We start from the raw sequence: 19,221 nt of genomic DNA, 5'->3' as shown, positions 1-19,221 counted from the left end.
TTGGAGTGACCTATGGCAGATGCGTAAAAAGTTAATAATTCTTACTTACTTTATAAGGTATTAAAGTTGAGCAATTAAACTATTAATAAATAAAAAGCACACGAAACATGTATTTATTTTATTTTATTTGTAATAATAACATCAAAGCAATATGTACAAGCACAAAAATGGCAAAACAAATATGGCAAAGAAAATGATTATTTCCGAATCGGTTCTAATAGGTTCTTATATCTACACACGCCTGCGTCTCCAAAACCGACCATGTGCCATATATCTTACGAGGACTTTGTTTCAAAAACAAAGACAATCTAAAATGGCACTTAAGCTTATTATTAATAATCCCTTTGTTCATTTTTGTCACACACCAAGCGTAAAGCATAAACTACAGAAGTTCGTTATTTTTATCCACTGCAGCTATCGACAAAAGCGTAAAAGAACAGCGCTTTAAACTTACTATATCTTGGAATCTGCCTAAAGAGGAAGCTATAAGCCAAAAATGTGTATAATCTTGGTATAGGTACCTTATATTATAGGTAATAGGCATTACAATCGCTTGACAAGCGGAGTCTAGAAAAGTTCGATTTCAATCACAAAACTTGTTTTTATTTATTTTGTAAATAATTTTATAAGAAAATAAAAAAGTTAGTCAAGTGAAACTGTCACAGATAATCTTAGCTGTAATACTGTATTATTCAAAAGTGGTTTCCTTTATGCTTTCATAAATTTCTATTGAAAAAAAATATTTTTTAGAAGTTTACATTTTATTGAGTAATTTATTTTTTTATTTGTATTCTACTCAAGCGAAGCGATAGGAAAACCTTCAATTTATCTAAATCATATTTTTTGGTATTCATAATATACACCATTCGTTATAAAGATTAATCAAATAGTGATTTGGCACTAAGCTTCGCCTTAAGGCCCCGTGGTAAGCGTTCAAAGATGGTTTGAAAGGGAGATATTTAAATACGAATGTTAGAGGGAGCGCGCTAATATTTAAAAAAATCAATTAAGCGAAAATTGTGAAAATATTTAATAAAACACGACTTTTTTGAAATAGAGCAAAAATCTCTCGAAAATTGCTTTAGTTGCATTTAAACATACACTTTATTTTTTTCATGCCTATAGCATATTAAATAACAGAACAAAGCGTGTGTTTAATAATGTCCGGAGCTTACTTTGCGATTTTTTTCTATCGAGGGAATTTCATATAATTAACGTTTTGGCATAACAAATGTATAAATATAATCTTCAAAAATAACTTATTTTTTTGGAACTTAAAAAATTAAGGAGTTAAAGTTTCACTTGTTATAATTTGGTAGAAATTGGGAATGCGCGGAGCCCTTATGACATGTATTCGTAAAGTAAATATTGTCAAATCAAAGTTTTCAATGCGAACCAATTTCAAGCAAAAATAAAAGCATGAAAAAGAATCAATCTTTTTTTTATTACTTTCATTTTTAATTAATAATTTTTTTTTTGGTTTAACTGAGGATTGAAACTCCCTCCTGATTATGTGTAGGACCAACATTTATTTCATTTATTAACTGCTGTAATCCAATTTAAGAAAAATGCGTATATGTCCACGTAAGCATGCATGACAGCCACAAAAAGTTGACAGAATGCATTGTCATCGACATAGATTCTATTTGTGGAGTTTCAGCTGAATCGGAAGTCGGAAAGTGGGTTAATTTCTACTTCAAAGATTTGCATTGCATTAATTAATTATCGAAAACAAAATCGAAATTCAAATATAGGTATATATTTAATAATTTGAATCTGGATATTAAGTACATCGTCAGTTTTGCAGACGGAGGCAAAATTATCTCTCTTATATTTTTAAACACATAATTATTGCAATTACACATAACATTCTTAACCACACAATCAATACACATTTTTATAGAAAACCTGTCTATATTTTAAAATATTTATTTTACGTAATAGTAATGCATTTGTACACAAATATTTACAAACCTGAGGCGATATCTCGTCAATTCGACAAACATACAAATCTACCGAAGAAGTGACAATTTTTTTAAGGAATTAAATTTTTCTTACTGCACTTATCTGTTCTAAATATATATTTTTTCAATGATAGTGATCTTGATTTGAGAGTTCTTTTGAAATAAACAAAATTTAACATGTGATTTACGTACAAAAACAATAATAAACATTGAACGTAAATCTGATTTTTCTGAAGCATTTTTGGACTGTAGGTTCCCATTGTAAATTGGTCAGAAAAACTTAGGTAAAAGTAGGTAGGTACCTAATTAAATTACTTATATAATATAAACCACAAAAATTGTTAAATTATAAAATAATGATCACGAACGTTGAAAATCAAACGTAAATAATGTGATTGAAATCAACAAAATTCGAAAAAATATATCGTTTGTTGTCCACAGAATAATATTTTACAAGTAAACGTAAAATTATTTAAACGTTAAATAATAGTGATGATCCAATGATCATAAATAATTTCGAGTCATAAATATAAAATAAATGTATTTGAACCATTGAACCAACAATTCCTGAAGGTGTGATTTGTATCGAAGAATTTTTGACAGGCATATGAAGTTGATTTTAATTTCAAGAATTTCGACATTTTCAAATGTTCAGTTTACCCACAAGTTAGAATTTTTTAAATTTTGGCCCTTGGACACGCCCATAACACACTTCTATTGGTTGATCTGGTAATTATAATTATTTTAAAAAACACTTCGCATCAGATTAATTACAATTTGAAGAAACTATTTTAGTGTTAGGAGAAACACAATAATGCATTTTACTAGTCATTTCGTTCAAATTAATAAATTTATTAATAACAAATGGATAATTTAACGTCCTTGGTTTAAGCCACGTTTTTATATATTCTAATTTCCTTGATATAAATGTACGAGCTCAACATAGATGTCACTAGATTTCTCTATTATATTATGCATAGATGGCGTTTAGCTATCGAGTATTGCAAGGACCGAGTGTACGATCAATAAAGTGGGAACCTCAAGGTCAGGATCCATATTATTCCAACCACCTGCTAATGACGCTATCAGAGCTCATTATCAATCTATCACATTAAAAGTCCAAGTATTTTGTTAAAGCCGGAGTTTTATTTATATATTACCCCGGAGACACCACATAGATGATGTTGGTTCATAGGTTAGTTTTTTTCTCTTTTTTAATGAAACCCAACTAAGAACCTATTTGAGGTTCTTGGGTTTTTAGTTTGGATTAAATAAAAGTTTAAAAAAAACGTACAGAATACAATTTTCATATAGGGACACATCAATCATAATGAGCAAAAGATGGCCGCCAAATGAATAAAACCAATTTTAATTTTAATCAAATAACTATTAAAATGCATTATTTAGCTTCTCCAGCGACTGAAATAGATGATCCCCGTTGCAATGCAACTGTTACGATGTATTTTTTTTATATTTACCGTTTATCTCTTTAGCGATTCGAACAAAACTTCAACCGCCAGGGCTGGCATAAAACACACAAAAATCATCAAACATCGTTACCGATGTTTGTGCCATTTCCATTCTGGATGTCCAGCAGCATGGCCAGGGCGCCCTGAAAACCGGCATTGAAGTTCATGTTAACTTCGGTGAAGACAAATTCCGCCCTGGTGTCGATGAAGACGTCGTTCTCGTCTGGACCAGATACCAGGGCACCATACAAGACCTGGGGGTTGGCCTCTGTTGAGTGGAGACGTTCCCAGCCACAAGGTGCAGGGAGGTCTGGACAAGAACTGGAAAGCGATAATCATTATTAGATTTTAATTATATTATACATTACAGATAGGGGTTAACATAAAGCCGACCCCCCCAATAACATTGTACAACTATATGAAAGAACTAGCGCAAACCCGTGAAGAAATGACATAATAATCATTATTGTAGGATTTGTGAAGCTGGAGGTATTTTTTAAAAATAGTTTCATCAGAATTGCCTACCAAAATAAAATATTGTCAATTTTCTTTAAAACACATTTATTTTTTGTTGACAAGTAATTTCAGAATTGCCTACCAAAATAAAATATTGTCAATTTTCTTTAAAACACATTTATTTTTTGTTGACAAGTAATTAGTGAGAAAACTATTGAATTAACACAGTTAGCACATCAGATTTAGATATGTCAAACATTTGAAATAAAGAATTACAAATTAATAAAATAAAAATTGCCTACTTTATCGCTTGTCTGATATGATTTATACTAATCAGTTCCAATTTTGAAAATAAATTATCCCAATAAGAGAGTTTTGATGGATAACGATAAAAAAGTGACGCTAGGTGGAATTTCCCCAGCGTTCAAATGACGGTACCGGCAACACGGTACTAGGATTAAGATAATTAATTTGAAATTATTTAATTAAACTAATAACAAATTATTACTAAATAAGGCAAGAGTAAAGTGAGGAATACCTTGCAGCATGGTGAGGTTGTGTGGGAGGGTTCTCACCAAACCCAACCATGAAACTCCTTCCTCCGTCTCCCAGCACATAATCTACTTGCTGCTTCGCCATCACTCGACTGGTTTCTGCTGCTATTCCAAGGTTTGCCACCTGTAGCCACAAAAACAACTTATAAGTACAGTCCTCAATAAAAAATAAAACGCAATACCTTCTCACTTCGCATTCCGCCTAAGGTCCTGAAAACCTTTACAGATGGAGGGAGAGAGGCACCTTAAGAAATCCCACACTCCAGAAGATGACTGGAAACTTAAGTGGGAATCGGCTTACGTGAGAAATGTCCATCTCATATACGACCCCAATAAGAGTCAGCCTAGACTGCCTCGTAAACTCTGATCCTCCATCAATAAGATAAGGTGCTCCCAGAGCCATTGTACCCTATGGGGTCGTAAAGAGTCTAGAGTCAGAGTTTATTGACCACCAAAACATTTAGTACACGAATGCCCGCTTCATTCATTCCGAGACGGGATTAATGAGGTCCACAGGTAGGTTTATAAGAAATAAAAGTGGACCTATTACGCTGCCTTGAGGTACGCCGTAGGACACAGCTAATTGTTTGCTCATATCGAGCCAGATGAACTCAGCCTGTGGGGATAAGAACGATTAGCTGCTCCAGGATGCACTTTTTCGTATGTATAATGTCTGCTTAAATACACATTTTTTTAAAAAATTTCTGGCTGTCACCATTTAAAAGTATTCTAGACCATTATTTAAAAATATGGAGAAAGGTAACATTTTTATTATTTTGAAAATTTTCAAAAGTATATGGAAAATTGTAGCCGAATTAAGACTTAGAAGAGATGAGATGTTGAATGGAGGGGATTAAATACACGAATAATGGCTGGATTTTATTTTGTTGGCTGACAAAATAACAAGTGTATTGTAATTAAATTACCTGTAAACACAAGAAAGCCACATTAGCCGCATGCTCCAATGCTCCGAATCTCTCAATGCACAGCAGTCCCTTGGGAGACCTCTTCTGATCATTGGCTTGGTAATCGCAGAACTGCTCGGCCTGTTTCTTGAATTCTGCTCTTCCTGTCGCCTCTGCTAAAAGGACTTGAACCCCCGCTACTCGGTGTCCGGTGGAAAATTCATTTGGTCTTTCCTGAAAAGACACCAGTTGTATAAGTTTACCCATTTCAATTTTATTTATTTTAGAAACAAACAGTACATGATTAAAACGTAAAAGGACCGGTATTGACACAATTGTATCTTTGAAATATTTTGAGAGTGTGGTAGGTACATGCTAGAAAATGATTTGAAATAATGATAAACGTTATAAGATTAGGGTATAGGTGTATGTATGTATTTGTGTCTGTATGTGTATTGATTGTTTGTGTGTGTGTGTGTGTGTGTGTGTGTGTGTGTGAGTGTGTGTGTATGTGAGGGTGTGTGTGTGTGTGTGTGTGTGTGTGTGTGAGGGTGTGCTAGGGTGTGTGTGGGTGTGTTTACCTCAATGTCTGAATTGTGTTGTGTATTGGTGAGTGCGCATTGCTTAAGTTACTAGTAATATGACGGTTGGGAGTCAAAAATATGTCGAAAATTGAGTTGGGACAAATATTATTGAATATTTGGAGAACATGGGAAATTGGTGAGTTAGGTGCAGCGTTTTTTTTGTTGTTTAATGTGTAAAACACTCTGATGTTTAATGTGTAAAATAATGTAATAATATGTCAAGACAAATTTATTATTTGAGATTGCAAAATGTTGGTGTATTGAAGATTAAGTAAAGTGGTTTTTACCTTTAGTCTAAAGACATTGTAGTGGTTTTCCGCTTCATCCAAATAAAATGAGTTGTTGGTTGCTTTGTAAAGCCAAGCTGCTGCCCAAGCGAGTTCATCCCCATAGCAAGAGGATCTGAAAAGTAAATGAAGCAAGTTTAAATTTTATATGTACGGTATTTATTGAGCCAGGTTAAATTTTATTATTATCCATTGAAGATCAAAGTTACCAAGACAATCACCATCCAGTTTATTAAAAACACTCTAAAGACGTCTTCTTCAAAAGCTTTAGCTGCCCGCATTAGACATAGACCTTCCTCAAATATTTCCCTTTTTATGATTTTTCATGGTTCCCATCGGGAACCTATAAGTTGAATGACCGACTGAAGTGCAGGCCTGGGCGCGCGAACGCCAAGTTAAAGTCAGTTCTAAGTACTGTTAAAAATAGTCTAATCACTCTGATAATTTAATAAGCTTGCGGTAAATCAACAACAATCACCGTTATTTTCAAGCTGTCATTGATGGCACTGACTTGATCACGTGACATTTAAAAATCTTAATTAGTACTTTGGTTGGCCTTGGTTTGGAGTGTGGCTTTGCTATCCCGTACTCCACTTATTCGACTATTTGTTCAGTAGATTTATAATGATAATTCATCTTTGCCATCAAAATGTAATAGAAAATCGATGATTACAACTCACTCATGGAACTGAAGAATATCTTTCATGGACAGATGGTATAGACCTCGATGTTTGTTGGCGAAATGGTAAAGTTCTGTGGCGTGGCGGAGGCAGAGATCCGCGTACACTGAATCTCCGTGGAGCCTAAAGGCCATCGAGGCTGCTGCCAAAGCCGCAGATACTTCCCCGGCGACGTCGGATGCTGGAAAGACAATCATTATATATATTGATCATCGGTTAAAATGAATATTATTATATAGATATTCCACGCCCATAATGGCTTTTACAAACATTTGATATACAAAATAGTTTAGTACAACAATAATCAAGAAATAAAAGTTAAATAAATAAATCATGTTAAAGGCCATACACGCCTTTCTGCAATTGGAGGCAATATCGAGACAGTCAGAGCCATTCCTATTTTCTGATGTTTTTTAAAGTGTTGGCACCCTCTTGATCGACTAGCGCTTTGCTGTACGACCAGTTTCACACTGCAGGGGCGGGTGTGTAGGGAAGACGCCATCCTATCCCATCTCTATATTGATCCCTCCGATTAAAAATCAATCTCTTCCATTTTAATAAACAAAAGGAGTGAGATCTTCTACACGGGGTTATTGAACCCTCACGCTAATTTGTTCACTTTTGGGGACAGTTCTTATGGTATCATAGAAATCATTGTGTTTCCCTTAGTGTCATGGTGAGAAACTTTAACTAAACGGTGTTAGAAAGAGAAAATACTACCCTTTATATTCAAATCCAAGATTTTAATATAGAATAATTAACATGATCACCTAATAATAAAATTTGAAAGCGTATTTCATTACCTTTCAAGAATAGTTTATAATTTTCCAGAAATATTCCATTTATTTGGACTTTATTGCAAAGCGAAAATGCTCTGACTTTCTAACAGAATATGCCAAAGACCTTAGGGATAATCCAATGTTCTAGAAAGCCTTGTTTTGAGCATTGTAAGGGTTATATGTTTTATTGTTTGGGGCACCATTTGTATGGGAAACATGTTCCATAAACGTAAAAGTTTCCTTTATTCCATGAACGTCAACCAGATTTTTTCATGTAACCAATAAATACCTAATGAAAGAGAAGCTGTGCAAGAACTCAAGAAGAGTATTGATTGAAAGGCTAGCTGATGACATAAGTATATTATTTGGTCTGACGCTGGACCCTGCAAAGCTATCCAAAATTTTGGTTCAATGAAAAGAAGTTAGCACACCACGTTGAGAAAATCATCCAACAAAATACAATATATATTAAGTTTTTTAAAATTTAAATTGATGGCTACCTTCTAATTGATAAGATGTAATATGGATTTTACAGCATACCTGGTTTTGACGTATCCAATTTATAAGCAGGTCGTGACATGTTCATCTGCTCTGGCCTTCCCCAATAATTCTTATCGATGCTGAAATCTCCAATCTAAAACAAGAAAACTTTATTTTGAAAATGAAAATATTTATTTATTACCCATCTTAGCGAAATAAAAAAAAAATAATTTAATCAATTTTGACATTTTTGCATTATAAAAACAAAATTATAGATTTCCTCCTTGTGTTAAGAAATTAACAGAAGTAAAAAAACAAAACACATAATTATAATTTTAAAAAAAAGATGAAATGTACATGAAACAAATTAAATTCATAAATACTATTAGAAAAGAACTCGTGACACGCAAAAAAACCCTTGTACGGACTATTTTTATTTCTTCAGCTCGGAATTGAAAATGTCCACTTCTAAAATCACGTTATTGTAATAATTAAATTTACCGTTCAATGCTTTTAATTTTGTTCACAGTTTGTTTTGCATTGATTCACTTTGAATAGGGCAGAAGAGCATGTGGAGCGCGCAGGTACATTAAATAACGTGGTCAGTGTGTGCGGCGTTCTGTTCTCTCTACCGACCTATGCGAGATCAAGTGTTGATGATCAATCAGTTAGTTAATTTAATTATAAAGTAGGTGTGAATGATTATTTTTCATTTCTTGATAAAGTATTTTTATTCTAAGTCCTACAATCCAAATGTTTTAGAAGAAATTTTTCTTCTGGAGCTGTTAAATATTGCATATTTGTGGATAAACTTTACAATTTTCTTAAAACATTTGTTCTGTTTGATGATCCCACGTACAAAGACTGGTATTTCAATAAAGTCTCATTACATATTTATTTTGTTGCACTCTTGACATACTTAAAAGATTTTCTGAAGAACTGAAGACTAGTTTAATAATGAGATGAATGACGATTTATTCTTACGTCATTCTTTAAAAAAATCTTGTTGCGTATCTCGTTAGTTAACAGGCAATATTATACCCGCATGATTGAAAATAGTTACAAACGTTAATAATCTCAAGATACGCATAGATATTTTTAATAATGGCAAAGTAAAAGTTTACTAATCTGTATAAAATTTAAAGAGGCCCATAGATCTTGGATCAAAAATCAATAAATCAATGCCCGAACGGTTGCAAATCGCAGGAGTTTATTTTTATATTTACTTGTATCAAGTCGGGAAACTGAGGAATGATTTTGGATCCAGAACACTGCGTCTGCACCCAAAAACCTGGTAGTAAAATCTTCGACACTTTATATGGTCGTAGCGTGCAGATTTTCCACTTGTTAAAATGTATAGGACACAGCATATGCGTCATAGTAAAAAATTCTTCATAAATTATGTAATAATCGTGAATAATGAGTCCCTTAGAAGAGCCATTATTTACTTCCATTGAATCCGAAGATAAATGACAAAAACACCATTTCGTGATAAATGGCTTCTAAGAATTTTCTCAACATCTTCATCTCTTCTCTAAATAGTATAAAAGAAATTCGATATCCGCGTCTGTCTGTTTGTGCGATTAGTTCTTCTAAACTACGCAATAGCTTTTGAGAGGGTTACTATATATATATTCTAATAATATATATATATTGATAGAAAAGTACGCGACGGATTTTTCTGTAGGCTGTTTATAGGCCTAAGCATAACCCCCAGGAACGCCTGGTACACGTCAGGTAGTAAAAAAATATTCAATACCCTTACGCTATTACGGTCCAGAATTCTGGTTCTCATCTTCGGACTTGTCTGAAGAGTATTTCATAAATAATGATTTTGACCATTATCGCGAGTATTCTCACATTGGAAAGTCTTAGCAGACTGTAGTAACACCTATGCTTCTGTAAACTTGTCTCTTTGGAACGTGGTCAGATTTCAAAAGTAAATAAACACCGGTTTTTTCTTTAGTCATTGTCAAACACACTCGTTTCACACCATTTTAAAAAGATTGTCGAAAAAGTCTGACTATACAGATTTGCTGCACCACGATTCTCTTAGATGGGTATCGAAAAAATCAAATGATTAAGGAGTCAAATACATCAATATGTTTGGCTTTTCTAAAATTGCCGAACAATTTATTATTTTCTTGAGATTGCTTGAAATTTCAAAAGCAAGTCCTGAATAGACAGGTACTGAACAAACAATCCCCCTCCCTACACCCTTCAGCCTAACACATGTCCCAGCTGGGCAGGTATGCCATAGTACTACTGATTTAAAAAAAATGTATGTATTTATTTAGTTATAAAAATACATTTTTATATGTAGTATGAACCATTTCAAAAACTTGTTTCTATGAGATAAAGGACACTTTACAATACATCTTAAACTTATTTTATATAGCATTTAGGCTTAACCCACGAAAAGCAGCAAGGCGTTTTAGCTTCTTTAACATCTGTCAGTAGCTCATTAAAAATGTTAAATCCTTTAAAATAGAGATTATTTTGGGTTCCCGACAAATTTGTTTTTGGAAGACTAAAATCTCCACAGTTTCTCGCGGGGTAGCCATGTATTGCTAAATTAAAATTAACATTATTAAACATTTATTTCGGGAGCATCTTATTTTGAAACTTAAATATAAATATTGGGGTATCGTAAATTATTCGCTGTCTCACACTGTCTCTCACACATTCCTAGTTTTTTTCTGAATAATAATTGTCTTAGAATACCTACTAGAATTTAATACTGCTCGCATGCCTCAATTTTGAATTATTTGCTATTTCTTTATATGTGTTTGATTGCACAAGAAAAGATACTAGGGCAGTAATTTAAATAATATGCTACTATACTATTATAAACTAATTTACTTGTATTTAACATCTATTTTATTTTTTATTCTTCTTAAAAAATTTACCTTTTTTGCCATTTTCTTATTTTGAGTTAAATTTGAGTCGATTGTCTATTATAATGCCCAAGTATTTGATTTCCTCTGCTTTCCCTATTTCTTCGTTGTCTATGATAATTTTACTGAGAGATATGGTACACTATAGCGGTATTTAAATGAAATAGATGTGTTGTATATTATTTTTTAGAGATGAAATAAATAATTCTGGGAATCTTCGTCGATACGAGATACGTAAAACTGTACACGTATCAATTATCAGTTGATAACAGGTAATTTATTCTGCGGTCGGAAGAACATTGCTTTAAGAATTGCTTGAAATTCTAAGATGGTTATTAAAATGATTGCTTGTCGACCTTGGGAGCAATGACCCACATCTACGAACTATCTACTTATTTAACGATCAGGTAGGTACCGTGTTATTATTATTTAATAGCGTATATTATGCAGTTCTTATTAAACGTGATCTATACGAGCGGGTAGGTTGTATATAAACGTAGTTCAACTAACCGATCGTGATGATTGAGGTATGATAATCAGGAGCTACGTGCGATAGAATGGCAGACCTAAATTTTCACGAAGTTAAGTGGATACTGTTGAATTGTTGCACTTAAGGCTCCTCAGTAAGCGTTCAAAGAGTTAAGAAAAAGACTACTGAATATGGTTTGAAGGGAAGATATTCAAATATTAACTCCTCAGGCTAATTTGTTCGGATTTGGGAACAGCTCATATGGTCGCATAGAAATCTTTGTATCTTTCTTACCGTCATAGTTGGAAATGTGAACTAAACGGTCGCGGTGTTAGAAAAAGAAAACACCAAGCTTTAAATCCAAATATAGAAGTAAACTACAAAAAATAATATAATTCACTTCTATGAAACCAAAAATTGAGAAAAATTTTCAAACATTGTGAATTTTTTTATTAATTTTTTTTTTTAAATGAAACGACAAAAAGTGAGGTGGCAGTTATGTTTGTAATACATTTGTCTAATAAAATAGTGAGACGAGAATACGTAAGGTGAACCATTTTTTAAACTTTTTTATGTTGGATTTCAAAATTTTAATATTGTTGTATTTCGGAAAATTATTTTTTTTATTTTAAAATAATAAAATTTTTCAGCGTATTTCATCACCTTTCGTATTTCGTATTTTAATTTTCAAATTTGCTGACTTTCTGACAGCAAGCTTTTTACAATTTGGGAGGCGGGTATGGGTACCGCCACCCCGGTAACCATTTATTGGACAACCAATACCTCTGCTATATGTCACCCCAAGTGGTTCGCTACGTTTGGTGACTTAGCAGGCGTGACTGGGTTCATCACCAACTGCGTAGCATGCCAGATCGGGAGAGGCTGGTTTGGGAAGACCCTTTGACCTCTCCAATTGGTCTCTCTTGACCTGGCGTCTTGCACCGCAGCGGAAGGGATAGATTCGTACGTCCGTCACTCCAGTACCCAATATTTCTACCAATCCCTCATAACGTCCTCTCCTTCCATTCCTTAATAAAAAAAACCCACATAGCATCCCCAAAGATGACTTAGACTGTGTGGCGTTAATGTGAACAAAGCATCTTTAAGAAATATAACAGTCAGTATGCCAGATGCCTGAAGGATTAAAAGAAACGATTATAATTAACAGGCATAAGCGACTTTGTCTACTCTCTCCGAGACAGTCTAATGCACACTAAAAATGTATATCAATTGATTTACAGACCTGGCCATAGAGTTCATCAGGCGCGACGTGGCACTTAATCAAGAAGTCGGTGGCCCATTGGAGGCAGGATAGTCCCTGATCCAGCAGGCCTGCGCCCTTGTAGCCCCGAGCCCCTTCGATTAGGCCCCAGGCCAGGATTGTTGTTGTGCCCGCTTGTGTCCACACGAATTTCACATAGTCGGCAGCTGTTGAAAAAAAGAACAATTGTATTAAATTGGATCATTTATTTGGAAGTAATTTTGTGTAACGATGGTAAAAACGAAAAGTATTTTTTTTAATCTCTTAGGTCTCTGATATATTGTACTTATATTTCTTGGAAACACTGTCAGAAGTTTTAAGAATTTGTGTGTATTTCAACTTTGCAATAAAATCCAAATAAATCGAATATTTATGAACGAATCTAAAAAAATAATAACATTATTTGAAAGGTGATAAAATAGACTCGTAATTTTGTTATTAGAATTAAACATATACTTTTTAAAGTATTAAAATTTTGCATGCAAACATTAAAAAAAAACTACGTTTCTTCGTCTAAACACGGAACTGAAATCACTGAGCATTTTTTTTAGTTAAATGTATTATAAGTATTATCGTCATCTCACTTTTTTGTCGTTTCATATGAAAACATCATTTTTTCTCAAATTGCGGTCGGAATCTGTGGTTTCATATGGTTAGCTTCTTAGTAAGACTTGAATATAAAGCGTGGTGTCTTATCTTTCTAACAGTTTAGATTATATTTATTACCACTATAGTAAGGGATTACTATAAAATACTTATCAAACTCCACTGCACAACCTTCGATACATTTTTATATCTTTCATATTTTTATCGCTGTATCAATATGCGAAACATCCATTTGGGCATAATAAATGTGTGTTAAATACAAAAATATTTACAACAAACTGTTCATGTTTATTTTTAAAAATGTCAACAAAGTTACTACACATTTCTCTCTAAGTACAGGGTGCGCCAGAGAAACTTACTTATTTGAAAAAATTCCCGACCGTTGAGTTGGGCAGGTAGAGGGGCGGGAGGGGGCGCATCTGGAGGGGGACGTCCCCAAGTTTGTTTCCCATTTTCGTCAATTGCCATTATGCTGTGGTTTAGAGAGTAGCGGGCCTTCGCCGTCGAGAGCTTCTTTTGTAACGGTCGAATGCAGCTCGTTACAGAAGCATGATTGAGGAATTTTTTATTCCAAGCCTCGAAGAAATGAACGTTAGGGACGTGTGGTTTCAGCAGGATGGAGCCACAGCACACACAGCACGAAACTCAATGAATTTGCTGCGACAACATTTCCCCAAACGCCTCATCTCTCTCCGAAGCGATCTCCCATGGCCGGCGCGCTCTCCGAATTTGACTCCATGTGATTTTTTTTTATGCCGACTTTTATTATAAAACGACTTAACCAGTGTATGCGCGATGAGGGTCGCCATTTAAAAGATGTAATTTTTAAGACAGTATGAAAAAAAACTTGGTACATTGCATTTTTAAATAAAAAAAAGAATTACAACAATAACTACAGTGCTTTTGTTTTTATTAAACTTTCAAATAAGTAAGTTTCTCTGGCGCACCCTGTACTTTCATAGTACCTTAAGTACTTATTTTCTACTCTTGTTATTATGTAAAATTCTTGAAATCCTTTGTACAATGGAACTTTATATGATAAATTGTATTGTACCTGCTTATATTGTTCATACTCAGTTTTTTTATGTTACGTACCTACAACTTACCTACAACGATTTAAAAGCCTTCAAGGCGTGAATAAATGAATAAAAATAATAGTAAATCAATTTCACTTTACGTAATGACATGACCCAGGCGGGGAGTAACTAGTTTGTAAATATTTACAATTCCAGTCTAATCAATAAATAAACAAGTGAAATAGTGTTTCTTTTTTCAAACATGTTTAACAAATATCAAAGCTTTGCGCGGATTGAAATCAATATTTGATAGATGAATCTGGTATGCCAAGCATATTTGCGAATTCCAGAGTGTCTATTGAGCTCGGAGTTGTGATTCATGATGGGCATTCAATATTATGACGTACAGTCCAACAACTCATTACTCCGTCACCTTTCCAACCAATAATTAGCACTTCTCTTTTAATATGGTGTTCGACGGAACGTTAATATCTGCTTTCATTACATAATTAAATAATCGTAAAGCTTTTCACAGCACGAGGAGTGCGAGAAATCTCCAACGATCTTAACATCGTGTTATTTAAAAAATTCTAAAACAATACTTCTTTACATAAACACAAAACATAAGAAATAATAACTAACATGCATATTAGAAAAACTTGATGTCAGGGTCGAAAAAGAATCCAACAAGCAACTCTACGAATAAAACATTTGAACAAAAAAGCTTCTTACACTATGGTAGTAAACTCCACAACACAATCCCACTCTCATTAAAAAATTACAGATTTAAAACTCAATAATAATGCATTTTAAATCTTCTTTAGCACAGGTTTTTGACGGATATTTCTTAATTTGAGAAAAACGTTATTGAGTTTACTTATTCATTTAAAAGTTTGGGCAATATACTCTGTCCATTTATTGTGTTCATATATTGTTATAACTAAATATACGTTATGTGTTTTTTGTCAGTATCGAGCATTTTGATGTCAGAATAATTTTGAGAATTATGAATAGTCATGTTCGATAGCAATAATTATTCGCCTGAAATATCTGTACAAATTGAAAAAATCTCCCGAGAAAGAATACATGCCGCCGACGGGAATTGAACTCGCAGCCTTCTGATTACAGGTCAGCTGCTCCAATCATTAAGCTATAATAGTTATCCTTCGTGCTGTGCATAAAACCATGTATTATGAAAATTATTTTTATTTAAAAATAGTAATTTTAAAATTAATTTTTCCGTTAGTGTAAATGTCATCAAGTAAGCTTTGTTCAAATTTAAAGAAAGATAAATAAATGAATAAATTCCGAATACCTTTATCCAAAGGTAGTATTATATTTAAGTATATTTGTAGGCAATGGAAAAACTTGCATTAGGTGAAAAAAACCATCCCTATACCATTTCTTACCATCATAATATCCTCCAGAAAGGTCTTCTCCGTCGATTCCCTTGTCGTCAAGTGCTGAATCTCCCCTCCAGGGTATCCTGTTATCCTCAGGTAGTTTGCCAGACCTCTGGGCTTCGTAGAACAGCAGGGACAGTCTCAAGGCCTCCGAGTAGTTGTATTTGCTCCAGGCTGGCCCCGAGGACATCATCATCCCCTCGGAGCTCCTCTCCGCTGACTGTGATGATCCGAGAGGGAGGATTGCAGAGTTAACTGAGGAGGGGTGGGTGGTGAGGATTGAGAGGAGAAGAAAGGTTGTGATATAATGGAGAAGGGTGAGGGATGGTTTGTTTGTTGACCAATGATCCATCTGCAAAGATAAAATAAATATTAACTCATGGTTAATACTTCAACAACATCACTGCCAGAATTATGGGAATGACAGATTACGCTATATTATGCCTATTACAGCATATCGCTTGCCATACAATCCCACTGAGAATGCATGGCGAGAGATATGCTGAAATAGGCGAAGCCAAGAGAATATAGCGCGCTTATAGTGTGGTCACAGGCTTTACACACAGAGTCAGACGGTAATATAAATAGATGAAATTTCACGTGGAGAGTTTTATAACTACCTAAACTACACCATGTAAGCGTAATGGGTAAGATTAGGAAAGGGACGTTTAGATGGTTTTGGCATGTAGAGTGAATAAACTTAAAAGTTGCATAAGGAGTATGTGTGACGCGAATATTAATGATAGAAGAAGTCGGGGACGTCTGAGAGGGACATAGCAGGATCAAGGGAACCAGACACTTGAGACATAGCAGGATCAAGGGAACCAGACACTTGAGACGGGTAATCTAAAGAGTCAAGAATAACAGAAGAGAAACACGATGTATAAATGTGAATGAGGCAAGGATTGTGTGCCAAGACCGAGTTGTTTGGCGGTTTCTCCTCTCTACCAACCCCTGCAGTGAAACGGCGTGATGATCAGTGAGTTTAAATTACATATACTGGAGTTACACGTGTCAAGTGGGTTTCAAATTTAAAGTATAAAATTTGTGCTAAATAAATTTCACATTGAAAAAAAAAACAAAACAAAAATTAGATTAGGTTTTTCACTATCCAATCTTATGCTGCATATAAACAGAACAATGATAGGTAAGGAACGAAGCAACATTTTTTCGTTCCTTTCCCATAATTCGTGGTTTAGCTCAAGCTTTCTTCGTCTGTTCATACGCGCTGCGTAATATTTGCACCACGTTTATAAGTAAGAAGAATATCTATGTGGTATACAAGCGGTTAATGATATCTGAAGCTATAAGAACCAACAAAGAATTTAAAAAAATGTAAAACGGTTAATTTTATTCAATCTCTTAGTGTATTCTGGGTCCCTGGTGGACATCTTTACGACTGAATCCAAATCCACAGTTCTGGGTCATTTCTGAGGAATTATTTAAGGATTTTCTTCACGTAGTCTCTCTAAAATGTAAAATCGCACTCAATTGGGTAAAGCGGCCTTCGCTTTGGCCGAACAGTTACAATAACTTATCATGGGACTTAAATGACTTCTGAGAAAAACTTTCATATTTGAGTGAGAATTTCTGGCAGACGACATATTTAACGCAGATTATCTTAAAAATTACAGTTTCTCAATTAACGTTTTTTCTAAATTATAAAAAAATTGACAATAATTCTAAATCCACTACCACCCCATTGACTATTACCTCCATGACCAAGCGGTTAAGGTCCTTCTCTCTGCATCTTGAGATCCAGGGTTCGAATACCTGTTTGTGCAAATACATTTTGTGGCTAAGAAATATTTCACGTCATTTGGAAATCAGCGCCATCAGTTGGACTTAAAAGCAACAGGCGCTGTTGTTCCTCAGACTGAGCCACAGCAATGCGTGGCGAGGTTTAGCTATTTAATTAATAAATGTTACAAATATTCTATACACGGTGTACGGAAACTCATAGTACAAACGGAAAACTGGTGAATCTGAACCGAGAAAAATTAATGATATTGAATATTGCTAACTTATAAAGAATCTCTTCAAATTATTCGTAATCCAGTGAAAAACAGGATTGCAGGCCATTTACGGATGAATTGAGTTTTTCTAATAAACTTTTAGTAAAACACGATCGTATATTACAATGTCGGAAAAAGTGTTCATAAAAATCATAAAATGTCCGCATTTCTTCATTGTATATTATTGAGTGCAGGTGCACGAACACGTGTTGTGATATGTTAGGAATGTACTTGTAGTGTATCAGGAAACGGCCTGCAATTGATTTTTTACCGGATTATCAATAATTTGGAGAGATTTTCAATACATTAACAGTACTCATTTTAATATTGTTTCATTTTGATAAGAACCTTAAAATACTTATTTTTTCAATCTGAGCATTTAGAATATATTTTTTAAATATTTATATTTTAAATTCGGTAACTAAAGGTTCTACGGTTCAGTGCATTTTAAATGTCATTAAACAACTGCTAATAACCCCCTAGCGACCGATTTGTTTCAAGTTGACCTTTAGGCTGGCCGCATACATACGTTTTCCGTATTCGATTTTCGAATTCGTTTTCCGTATTCGGAATTCCGTGAGACTAGCGCAAACGTTCGTTTTTCTTCATTCGGAATGTATAAACGTCAGTACCAGTGTTGCCAACAAGGGCGATATATCGCCATTTAGGCTACTCAGAGCGAGAATCGGCGCCGAAAAAATCTAAAAGGCGACTGGTCGCCAATTAAGCTACTTCAAAAACATCAATTTTAAACATGTCCCGAAATTCTCTAGCCACCCCCCCCCCCCCCATGAAATTTATTTTTCTGGGGACAAATTTTATATTTTTTTGAAATTCTCTAGCCCCCCCCCCCCCACGAAATTTTTATTTTCACGTAAAAACATCAATTTAAACATGTCCCACCTAACAGCAAATTCGGCTACTTTACGCTACCTTATGTATGAGAAACGGCGATATTAGGTCAAGATCCGTTGGCAACACTGAATTACGAACGGAAAGTTCCGTACGTTTGCGTCGGCACAAACAAACTGTATGCAATAGCTGCGTTCCACATGACGTTATTAGGTTTTTTCCATTCGTTTTCTCCGAACGCGTCGGCTCGCATTCGAAACGTGCGTAAGGAATTTGTTCCGTTCGGAACTAAAACGAACGTGTGCGGCAGTTAATGTATTTTCTACTGATTCCGTGCATTCGGATGTCCGAATACGGAAAACGAATTCGGAAATCGAATACGAAAAACGTATGTATGCGGCCAGTCTAAGAATTCCAACTTCGGACTCATTTACTCAAAAACGAAAGCTGAAATCATAAAAATGTTATGCAATATAATTAACCAATTTCCCGTTAGTATCACTACGAATTTCCGAATATCGTAAATGCATATTAGAACTCTTAG

The 19,221-nt window shown here is 34.4% G+C and overlaps 1 protein-coding gene across 1 annotated transcript in view; it reads right to left on the bottom strand.

Annotated features, from left to right (window-relative positions):
- The window catches only part of LOC149413375 (uncharacterized), a 53,066-nt gene continuing 33,845 nt past the window's right edge, over positions 1-19,221 (bottom strand). Inside the window, exons 3-10 of the mRNA XM_089645623.1 lie at positions 15,817-16,162; positions 12,768-12,952; positions 8,219-8,312; positions 6,900-7,080; positions 6,220-6,334; positions 5,370-5,582; positions 4,428-4,567; positions 1-3,754 (exon numbers count right to left, since the gene is read on the bottom strand). Of these exons, the coding sequence (XP_089501749.1) occupies positions 3,511-3,754; positions 4,428-4,567; positions 5,370-5,582; positions 6,220-6,334; positions 6,900-7,080; positions 8,219-8,312; positions 12,768-12,952; positions 15,817-16,162 (1,518 nt within the window). The 3' untranslated portion in view covers positions 1-3,510. The remainder of the gene's footprint in view (positions 3,755-4,427; positions 4,568-5,369; positions 5,583-6,219; positions 6,335-6,899; positions 7,081-8,218; positions 8,313-12,767; positions 12,953-15,816; positions 16,163-19,221) is intronic.

This window comes from Hesperophylax consimilis, chromosome 22, assembly GCF_061612785.1.
Source record: "Hesperophylax consimilis isolate HC1 chromosome 22, BYU_Hcon_1.0, whole genome shotgun sequence".
Taxonomy (NCBI): domain Eukaryota; kingdom Metazoa; phylum Arthropoda; class Insecta; order Trichoptera; family Limnephilidae; genus Hesperophylax; species Hesperophylax consimilis.
Note: the sequence above shows the minus strand (reverse complement) of the source record. Positions and strands in the feature narration are given on the sequence as shown.